This window comes from Tigriopus californicus, chromosome 5 (genome assembly GCF_007210705.1).
Source record: "Tigriopus californicus strain San Diego chromosome 5, Tcal_SD_v2.1, whole genome shotgun sequence".
Lineage (NCBI taxonomy): Eukaryota > Metazoa > Arthropoda > Copepoda > Harpacticoida > Harpacticidae > Tigriopus > Tigriopus californicus.
Genome location: NC_081444.1, coordinates 5,555,555 through 5,566,708, shown reverse-complemented (window position 1 = coordinate 5,566,708; position 11,154 = coordinate 5,555,555). Strand labels below are relative to the sequence as shown.

At 45.8% G+C, this 11,154-nt stretch overlaps 2 protein-coding genes and 1 long non-coding RNA gene across 4 annotated transcripts in view; 1 reads left to right on the top strand and 2 right to left on the bottom strand.

The window, feature by feature from the left end:
• The window catches only part of LOC131879979 (transcription factor unc-3-like), a 21,392-nt gene extending 12,899 nt beyond the window's left edge, over positions 1-8,493 (bottom strand). Inside the window, exons 1-4 of one of the 2 annotated variants that reach the window (XM_059226469.1) lie at positions 6,896-8,493; positions 6,089-6,242; positions 5,239-5,302; positions 4,686-4,741 (exon numbers count right to left, since the gene is read on the bottom strand). In XM_059226469.1, the coding sequence (XP_059082452.1) occupies positions 4,686-4,741; positions 5,239-5,302; positions 6,089-6,242; positions 6,896-7,026 (405 nt within the window). In that variant the 5' untranslated portion in view covers positions 7,027-8,493. The remainder of the gene's footprint in view (positions 1-4,685; positions 4,742-5,238; positions 5,303-6,088; positions 6,243-6,895) is intronic. The other variant, XM_059226470.1, reaches the window with a different exon arrangement.
• Positions 8,494-9,404: 911 nt separating this feature from the next.
• On the bottom strand, positions 9,405-11,099 carry LOC131880593 (glutamate-gated chloride channel alpha-like). Its single transcript, XM_059227260.1, has 5 exons — positions 10,759-11,099; positions 10,395-10,601; positions 9,989-10,324; positions 9,780-9,914; positions 9,405-9,695 (listed from the first exon to the last, which is right to left on the bottom strand). Exons 1-5 carry the CDS (start codon positions 11,017-11,019, stop codon positions 9,405-9,407), a joined length of 1,230 nt encoding a protein of 409 aa, XP_059083243.1. The 5' UTR covers positions 11,020-11,099.
• On the top strand, positions 9,695-10,571 carry LOC131880594 (uncharacterized). Its single transcript, XR_009373282.1, has 2 exons — positions 9,695-9,898; positions 9,961-10,571. It is a non-coding gene; the product is annotated as an uncharacterized LOC131880594 (long non-coding RNA).
• Positions 11,100-11,154: the final 55 nt, after the last annotated feature.

Sequence of the window (11,154 nt, the reverse complement as noted above, 5' to 3'; positions counted from 1 at the left end):
CCTTAAGATAAGCCTTAATCTTTACTAGCAGGAGTGCANATCGCTACCCAAACCCCAACCATCATCCCCTACAGCCACACTAGTACAGTGAATGGAGAGAACTCTCTCCCTACGAGTACGTACACAGACACGTACGTAGTGCGTAATTCAATGTTGATGTAAATGTAATTGAAACTAGAGTCTCCAAAGGCTCAACTTTAAGCCAACCTATTTAGAGGGAACAGGATAGGGACGAGACGCTCAGTTGGGGAACTCTCCAGGGTGAATTGGACAACCAACCAACCAGCCAGCCACCCAAGAGCCCAGGATTGGGAGCATAATACCGGTATTACTGGAGCAGCTCAAGGATCTACATTGTTCAAAGGTTAACGCGGAGAGTCTTCTGGACCTTAAGATAAGCCTTAATCTTTACTAGCAGGAGTGCAGGACAAGGTTCTGTTGGCCTTGGGGACTGCATGCTGGATCCTATTATCCTGACCATATTGAATGCTCTGTTCTCATTGGATCTCTCATTCTTTCTCCTCTCTCCGTGGTTGAATGGAGCTCAATATATCCCATTTGTTGAGGAGCAAACAAGATGATTTGTCTTGTTAGAGAGCCGAAAACTTGAGTTCGTTATCAAATTAGCGCTTTTTGCCCTATGGTCTCCAACCTCTCTCTCTTCTCTGGATCTCCCTTTTCCCCTTCCAAAATATCCGTTCAAACGAAGAGGGCAATGGCAAAGTTGCTTCTCCTGCTGATTTGGCTGCTTCGTGAGTTCTCTTTGAGCCAGCGAGGCTGGTCATCAGTCCCAATCAAAAGGGAGACCTTTCGGATGGCAGGGAGCTAACAACAGGCAAGGGGGAAGAGACTTTTGGACTTCATTTCAAACTGATCAAGATGTCTAATAGAGTGGAATTTGACTGCAAATTTTGTCTAACGAGTTTGGACAGAGCTGCAAGGCGAGCGGGATTGCAAATGACTGATGGGTGAGCTGTGGCTGCTGGAATTGTGCGGCATGTACGCTCGTATGTACAAGGTTCCTCGACGAGAAAGGGAATGAGGGTCGAGAGTAGGTAATTTAATAAACGATCTTTACGTGAACAGATGCAAAAAGGTGACAGCTCCGGGTAAATTGGTCCCTTTGTCTGATCTAACTCATGGACCAACTTGTGGATCACAGACGAAGAGGGAGAAACGAGTCTCCTCATAACTTGGGAGGTTGGCAAAAAATGGCGAGCCTTCAAAGTCCGGAAAGTTATGAGACGTTTATGAGGGAATAACTTTTCGAGGGCAATGTCTTCATCATAAACTTCGAGACGATGGTCGTGTGCACCAACAATTTACGCAATACACTCCAACCAACGGCTTCGACCACCCTATTATCATCTCAACCACGAGCCACATCAGAGTCGCAGCCCTAACATCACCCTTCCCTTCCTCCGAATATTCCAATTAACCATTTTGATAACAAGCCCAGTAAAAAAAGGACTCGATCCCTTTTGACGTAGCCAGCCGAAAGGTTCGTTCACTCAGGTTAGGGCACTGGGATTGTAAACAATCAAACCAGCTACTATAACCTTGGCATTCGAAGCCTGTCTCTCTCGTTCACCGACTACTCACGTATCCATTCATTCATCCATCCATCCATCTATCCATCCATATGTTGTCTTTTGGGCCAAGGGTCTCTTACTCAATACTCAAAGGGTCCAGGCTGCACCTGCTCATAGGTCATTGTAGCTCTTTCATCGGAGTGAAGAGTGTCAAGAAGAAGTCTCCAAAGTGACAACCTGCTACACACAATGCAGTACGTACATCTACTATACTCGCACATGCAGAGGCCATGTCCCTAACAATCATATTAAATGAGCTTGGGGTCTGGCACGATTGGATCGATGCCTGGTTGTTGTGATACTTTTTTTTTAAATCCCAATCCCATTACCATTTCCCATGAAGATTATGAGACTCAAAAAGCAACTCATACGGAAGTGAAATTCTAATCCATTCCAAGTCAAAGCCCTCCATCGCCACCAACAACAGCAACAGCGATCCAACGATCCACTTTGGATCCTGCCTAATCGTTTGCTATACTACTACGTACGTCCATGCGTGACTGACTGGTCTAATCAGCTTAGTCCGATGAAAAGCTGTGATTGAGCAAGTGAAACCCGTATCCAAATTTTGTCCAAACAATCACACACGACTTGCCTGAGAAGAATCGCGGGCGAAAAGCTAAGACACGTGATCCAACAATGAAGGAGGAGGAGGAGGAGGACCACGAGAGAAGGAATTGCCGTGTTTTTGGGTGTCTGGAATTGTGTCAACAACAACCTCAGCTTCGTTCACGGTCTCCCTCCCGTGAGCCCATGTGCCAATGTGCACTGTGCCGGGTGCAATGATGTTTTGTTTTTGTTGGAACAAAATCAATCAAGACAAAAGCTAATGTGGGATCGCATGAACAGGCACGTGTCTTGAAAGCCCACATGATGATTGAGACGACAAGACGAATGGATCATGTTCCCCATTGCTGCCGGATATTTGAGCTTATGAAGTCAAGATTGGCCGCGATCCTTCAGGTTCGACCAGGAACAGCGTGTATTGTATCTGTTGATAATAGATTCGTCAAAAGCCCTTCTGTCTCTCTTTGAATGGACCAAACAAAAACATCAAATGTCTGGAAAATTGCCCGTTCCACATGGACCCACGCCAATTGTTTACACAAGAATGGAAATATCATGGTAATGCCGGCATTTACTGGACGAAGGCAGTCTTGGTCCCAACAATCACAGACTCGCCGTATGAAAGAGAAAGAGAGAGAGAGAAAGAGAAGTCAAGGGGCCATTAGCCAAATTATACGACCCCCGGTCCTGGGTAAAAGTCCTCCGAAAGGATGTCGTGTGAAAAGCATTGCGGGCAAATATTGGCTTTGGCCGATTCACAAGTTTTGGAAAGGGTAATATCAATCGATATCAGATCTGATATGTGAACGCGAGTTTAGATCTTTTAATGCCGCTTTTTGAAATGAAAAGTCCTCGCCGTCGTGCAATTGTACAAAGTGTCCAACGCGAAAAAGAGTCATTGTTTCCAATGTCTGAACATTAATGGACCCATAACATCTCGAACTCAAGTGGAACAAAACAATCGCTCAATCAGGGCCAGACCGACATTCATGGAACTGTTCGTAGCTCATACGAGCATAGTGGAGGCACAAAAAACTCTCGGTTCGTGCAATTTGACAATCGGAGGTTGTTGATTACGAGAGCTGAGTCCCACATCTGGTCCCCGAAGCCCATTCCACCAACCTTCCCGCTATTGTTGGGATCAACAACAGTCTCCAATCGAGGGAGAGAAAGAGCTCTACAACAGTACATCCATCCATCCTACCATACGTATGCAGTATACAGTGGAGATGTCTCCATCAATTGTAAACAATAGGAGACCATCTCAATCAGGGTCGTTCCCCTCCTTGCTCCAACAGATTCTTTCGTGAACCGTGATTGAGAGGGCATAATGCGTGTCTTGATCATTTCGACGGGGGGAATAACACAGATATCAATAGCAGTTCATAGAATGTTCATTACTTAAAACTCGGGCCTGGCCTAAGAACTCGAGTGAATCGCCAAGGCCAGTTTAGCTTTTGAAACCATTGATACTACCAAATCTATCTTCGACGCTATTCCCCCGTGCCATCTTGAACAATTCCGGGATGGATGGGAGGCAGAGGGAAGATGCATTACTCATAATTGACACCCGGGCGAGCTAACTTGTCATCCCTCTCCATACTTGATAAATGAACCCTCATGTTTTTTTTACGATTTCCATATCTTCCATATGCTCACGGAAAATCGTGGTGGCATTTAAATGCGACTACTCCTCAACGCTCCTGATCTGAACCCGGTTCCTGAGTATTGAATATCCGCGTAACAGGTGCGAGCATTGTCATCACGATCATCGTCATCATCATCATCATCACCATCCTGGCTAGAACCCATTACACAGTGGCTGGGCAGGTTCTATGTACAATGGAATGGACGAACCGGGAATATGGCAGACCCCCTGGTGGACAAACACTCGAGTACCACGAGTCCCAATGTCAGTACTGGGACATCGAGAGACCATCCTGGATCATTGTTGAAGACCGCCTGGGGTTCATGTGTCAAATTTAAAGGAGGGGGAGGAGATACTTCTACTACTCCGGATCTGAATGGGACGAGGTTGTTTTGCTATGCAGATCAGGGTAATAAAATGGAAATTTTTGATGACACTATCACGGAACTGCCAAGGGTTGGCTCCGAAAAGCGGAAAAGAGATGGGGGTCATAAACGAAACGGCGTAAAAAATCTCGCCCGATTCTTTAATGGATTTTCCGGGGCAAGACACGGATGCACAATTAATCTTGCCTCTAAAGAGCCTGGCAGAGTGTTTGAAGTACGATCATTCACCATCAATATGGCATCTTTGTATTTGAATAGACCCGATTTCGTTGGAAAAGTGACCCGTTTCTCAGGGGACAGATTCGAGAGCTCCAAGAAGACGAAAAAGTTGGGTGCTCTTAATTTTCCGGTTCATGCTCAAATGCTATCAATGGTGGTCTCAACTCGAGTCTGTGGGACAGATTTACGAGTCATTGTGAAAGCCCTACTCCCGATGAATGGGCTCCTGACTTCACCCCTAGCTTTCCGTTATAACGTGTGCTGAAGACTCACCTGTTTCGAATTCGAATCCACGAGCCGCACATAGAGGTTTTGTTCCTCTTTGTAACCTAGAAAACGAGACAAATGCAAGGATGAATGAGTGGGATCGCATGTTCCCAGACGCTGCTAGTGACGCGACAATGTCAATGGTTAACTACCTTGAAAACAGGCCAAATTGCCCTTCGTCGCTCAGCACTCTCTTCGACTTCAATGGAACATTACGCTACTGTACTTTAAGAAAGGCATGGTAGAGTGGAACACTACAAAGGATGTCGGTTCCACGGGCAGTAACTTTCTTCTGATTAAATTAGCTTCTAGCATGTGCTTAATTATAGGCGGCAAAAAAAGTTCCCCCCCCCCCTTTGCCTGATCTCGACCGTGGATGGAGTACAATAGGACCTGGTGCTCAGTTCAATGGCTTGAGAAGGGAGAGGAGGAGATTTGGACCTCATCGACCCTATACATTCTGCTATGAGCAACTTTTCTGCTGTTCATATGTACTGAACCTGTTAACAGTTTTGAGGTGTATTTGGGAAACCATATGAAATAGACAAAACAAACTTACCGCTACCGAAGACGAGAACCACCTTGTATTTGATGCCATTTCGCAGCATGTTCCCCTCTGGATCCTGGAAATGAGAGAGAGAATTTTGGCCTCATACTCGCACATTTTCGTTCCTTATGAGAACATGTCATTAATCCGAGTGTGCATTCTTGGCTCCTATAATTATGATTGATTCACATAAAACCAAGTGTGTCGGGTGGATGGTAGACTTCTATTTGTGTCTGCATCGGGAACAACCAAACTCACTGAACCATCTCTAGAGTTCATTTCAGAGAGATTTTTAGAGGAGCCATACACCTGTCGCGTTCAATACGAGTTTGATCAAACAGTTGAGCTTGTTCTATGGATCTTTCTGAAGTTCTGGTTGGCCAATTGCATTAAGGTGTTAAATGAATGCGGGAACCGGGTGATTGCGTGATCTGGTCAGTGTTTGAATGAAGTTTGAATTGGCTTTCCCACCACAACTCTGCCAAAATTGATCGCTCGAGCCTTCCAATGTGTCCCTCCCACGTGGACAGTGTTGGAAAACCCGGTAATTTGCGTGTCAAAGACAATACCAATTGGTCTGAAACGTTTGGTGTGAAGCCAGGGGGACTAAGGCTAAAGACATATTTGGAGATGATTGGTATAAAAAATGCTCCTGGAATACGTTTTCCCAAAGTGAGCAAACGGCAATTATTTCCACTACGAGCTTGATGTCATTGCAAATTAGAGGACATTAATCAGGACCAACGACCGCTTCATAGCCTTGGAAATGGAAATTGGAATGGCATCGGGTGAGTTGCAGAGAAAGCCAAGTTACACGGTGTGATTTTTATTGTTGTTGTTTTTCTACATAACTTGTACTTACGTCGGCATCGTCGATGAATTTCACAAATGTGGTCTTTTCGATTTCAATGGGAGAGCCATTTCTGTCGTAAAGCTGAATCATGAAGTGAAAAAAGTTGGATTTTCTCAGGTTGGACGGAGGTTGTTTGGTGAACTCGATGCGGGACACCACGTGCCTAAAATGGAATCATGTATAATTAATAACCCGAAACTTCACGACAAGTCAAAATTACGTCCAAAGAAGCCCAAATCTGGAGAGTGGAACCGTTGGGATTGGAAAAACGAAATGTCATGAGCCAGATGAGGAGAAGGAGAGGAAAACTAAGAGGTGATGCCGCCGCGACTCGAGGTTCCCACACCAGATCGTATTTCTGTCTTCGAGCGGACTTGTTCGGAAAATTGCATGAAGTCGAGAGAATCGCCACCCTCTTAATGAACTGAAGATGAGGGAAGTCAAGAAGCCGAGCCAAAGTTATGTTATTCTTTTTCTACGGCACTTCTTTTCAAAGATTAGCTCACGGGATGCGAGGGCGAAGAAGATCGCCTTCGTTGCATATTGAACTGACTGAGCACCGGATGAGATTTATGGACCGTTGAAATGTAATGAGGGTCAAAAAGAAAAACAAAGCAAGTGAAATGAGAGACGGAGATGATTAGGAACATTTTACTAGGACGGGCTAGAACTATCTCTCTCACTTAGTCACTCACAGAGAACCGCAAACTCTCAGATTCGGCGGATCAAATCATCATCGCCGCTACTTTCACCATGATGAAAAACTATCGGGACGAAAACTTATAAACATCCATACCGAAATGGAAATGGACTTACCCTAGGGCGAGTGCTTGCTCAGGTGAGATGGGCGAGGGCACCAGGGCACCACCGTTATGCATTGGGTGATGGTGGTGAGGCCATCCCTCGGTTTTTAGGGACAGACCCCCGTGCATAGCCCCAAACATCATGTCGAAATCGAAAGGCGGAATTTTGAACGATCGAGAGATGTGGCCTACCACTGGCCAGACTCACTTAGTAAACTGATGCCACTTGACAGAGCACACAATCACTTGACACTAGTTCCAAAAATTGGACAAGTTCATCACCAAGAGGGATTCCAACTCTCGAGCTTATGGATCAAGGAGTCGAAGTGAACTGTTCGTTTGTTTTGATTGCGAAGGAAGAGCAATGGATACCGTGGTCGGTCTGGTCACTAATGGCCAAGATTCTTGGCAAGAGAAACACGGATCAAGAGAGAGAGAGAGAGTGAGAGAAAGAGAGCCGAGCGAGCGGAGAGTGTGTACAAGCTGACCGTCGCCTCACTCGAGCTACTCGCTGGAATGCCGAAGAGGTTGGTAGGTACTGCCGAATCGAATCGAGTTCTTGGGAAAAATGTCTCTCCAGCCTTGACGTTGATAGATGTTCAATCAGATCAATTAAATGACCAAGACACAGCGTGACGTCGGCCCCTTTAAACCACCGTTAGGTGAACCTGTCACAGACGCCTTAGGCGTGGTCTTGGAATTTTCGAATTCCTTTAGTGGTTGTCCGCAATGATAAGCTATGATGAACTGACAAAGATCAAGTGACGGTTAGAAGTGCCTGTTTACTTGCTTTGTTTCTGATAATCTGGTTGCTTGGTTGGCTGCTTGGTTAGCTGTTCCGCTCAATACAACCAACAACGATTGTAGGGAAGGTTGTTGGAGCTGTCAGCCTTAGAAGGGTCCGTAGGGAAATGGTGGACCAAGTTACTTTTTTTTGGTCTCCTCACTCTCCTCTTCTTCGCCGTCGTCTCCTCAGTCTTCTTCTTTTAGATGGGGTAGGGTAGAGTGGGCGCCCTCTTTATCCTTGTATGTCTACCAAAGCACTACCAAGGCTCGAACCATCCTCTGCCTTCTCCTGGCTTGCAGCTCGTCGGTCGTCGACTCGTTCAAGACGAGGTTTGACTTGGTCGTTCCGTTATATTCCAAGCACTCCCCTCATTCAAAACATCATCATCCTCTTCCACTCCACCACGACCATCACACGGCCGCGAGAAAGCAGCCACGGGCATGGGGAAAAAGTGCGCAATTCCCCGGATCCTCCATCGGTCCTGGCCTCCTTCGTTCAAGCTCTATTGGGTGGCTCAGCACCAAAAACTCGCCCCGGTCGTCTCCGCTCAGAGAGCCGTTCATTGGGAAGTGGGAAAGCCACCTCGGTCGGGGTAGAAACGGAGGGAGAGCGAGATCTCGGGAGGAGAGCTCCCTCCATACACAGCCTGCCCCATTACATACATATTTGTGTATTCCTACTCAGGCTGCATCCATCCCGTCGAAGGCAAAGAACTCAGCGAGCCCCTCATCCAGACCAGGAGGCTTGAACTAACGAACGAACGACAGAGCGAACAGACCGATGGACACGAGAGAGAGAGAGACAGAGACAGAGACATGGAGGGCTTGTTGCAATCGAGGTCCCTAGAGGCTCCGCCCCTGGGGATTTGACGGCGACGGCGGGAATCGAACCGAGAGCCAATCAACGGCGGCGATCAAGAGCGACTCACATCATGCGAGTTTGAGCTGGTGCGTAGAGTGTGGGTGTGTGGGTGTGTGTATGTGGGTGTGGGTGTGGATGGGTGAGAGCATACACACCCGAGAGATGTGGAATATGAACACGTACCTTGGGCAAAGTAGTACAAGGGATGGATGATACGGATGATTGTGTGGACGTGCAAGACTTGGTTTGAAGGAAAAAAAGAGACGTAGGAGAAAACGCGGTCGGAAGCGCTCAAAACGAGCTCAATCTCTTGAAAGCCAAGAAAAGACAACGACGAGAAAATTTTCCTTGCCTTCTGGAGTAACAAAAGGGGGCCACACATAAATTGGTTTGGCAAGTTCAAGGCAAAAGTTGGGATTAGAGATTTCTTGGAATCGGTCCTAAACTTAATTCTAAGAATCGACCATTCGAAGGTGGGCTGTCAACTAAGATTTCACTCAATCTGGTAAAATTAATGTTAAATCTGCGGACGCGTCTGATACAATGACAGGTTGGAGTTTGATTTCGATTGTCGGTAAGATTCCTGATTAATGCTCGGGGCTATTTATCAGGCGGATTGTCAGACACGTTCAAGAGCAAAACTGTTTGCGGGACCTTTGCCATTTGCGACGGTGGGCTATCATAGCAACACCATGATACGTATATCTGAGTCAAAACCCCATTAACTTATGCGCCAATGGTAATCCAAGTTGTCGGCTACCTATAGGAATGGAGTATATATCGTGATGGATGATGAGGGCGAAACCATCTTGGAAAGGCCAAGGCAGGTTGGGAGAACGTTCAACCAAGTTCCGTAGAAAGTCCGTTTTCGACCTTATTTACTCGATCTGAACAACAGCAACCAGTAGATACAATTGAAGCTTAGGAAAGCCATGGGGAACAGAATTAAACAAATGAAATCGACATGAGAAATCCGCCTCTCCAATTCATCCGTGGACTGATTGGACCAACAAGTCGAATCATCGTCCTTGATGGGCGTGACTGACAAGGTGTCGGAGGATGATATCATCCGCGAACTGACTCCTCGCAAATGCTTCCAATACAAAATCAAGGCGTATTCCATCAAGGCCAAGAAGACAAATAGGATACAGCTCAAGATCCATATCTGAAATGTGAAGGGCATAGCTTCAGACCTATGCACTGCACAGCACACTTAGGCTCAGCATTAGATATGATGTTTCCTAAATACTTGAAGAGCGTTGATCTGATCACTCTTGGGGGAGTGAGTGGTTGCACTGGTTGAGATGTTGACCAACATCAAGAACAGGGTTATGAGAAGGGCCATTCTCCCAGGGACGATTGCGGGGGGTATGAGAAAGCTCACCTAAGTTTGGGAAAAAGAATCATTTACGGATGAGACTTAATTCCAGATGTCCTTAAGCTGGATTTTGACTATACCCAAGAGACCAAGACGAAGAGCCCGGCGGGAAGAAAGTAGTCGATGAGAAAGGGTAGATATTTGCGACTCATTGTGACGGTGACACCAATAGCTGAGTACTGTTCTGAGATCCCATTGAGATCTTTAAAGATGGTGAATCGCCTATGATCCTCTAGGACCGTAAAGGATACTGCATGCTCCAGAATGGTTTGGGTCTTCCAGAGGATTCCCGTGGTATTATTCTCATATTCAAATGATATCGAAGCATCTGTGTGCTCCAAACTTTGAACTTTGAAATCACAATGGTGAATGTCAAAGGGGAACAGATCAAAAATCATAGGGCAAAGAAAGGTAACCTAGAATCACAAGAATTGCAAGTTCATTAACTCGTCTTGCCATACTGGTTGGTGATAAATAATGAATTACTTCGGCGTAGTGGGAATAAATGATAGTTTTGTTCGTATCAATGTCAATCTTGATGCCGGGATGGTCAAGAAATCCTGTGTTGGATTTATCCCTCAAATTCGATATATACAGGTCTGGAATCCAGATCTTGTTCCGATTCTCATAAGCAATCTCCAGCGTTGTTTCCGCTCCCCTTAATTTGCTCAAAAAGACGTGTTCGTTTAGCCGCTAGAAAATCAACGGAACTTCGGGTTATTCATCATCACGCAACCTTTTGCTTCCTGTTTTTCTGTGTGAATAGATCAATCAAAAGTGGGCGGAGGGCATTTCCCACGATCAACCTAAAGACACATGTTACTCATTAAGAACTGATCAACATCCTCACCATTCGAGGCTCAATCCAACTGAATCTCATGATGAGCGCCATGGTCACTGCACACGAAATGTCGTCCACTACACTCACATCATCGATGATGAATGCGGTGAAAATTTGAAATTTTTCTTCACACGGTCGGTCTTCTTTGGAATAATTTGAGGGTAAACAAAATGGTTGCAATGGTGATGAATTCGGGAGACACTCCATACCCAACACCTGGGGAGTTCCTAATAATAGAGTGAATAATGCAGTTAGCCTTACTGCCTTCATGAATACTCTGATATTTTTCGGATGTATTGCGCCTTTGAAGAATATCCCTAAACACGTTCCAAAGACGCTCACAATATGAAGGCTCTCTATAAACTGTCAAAGCCATCGGGATATAACGACATTAGAGTCCAGGTC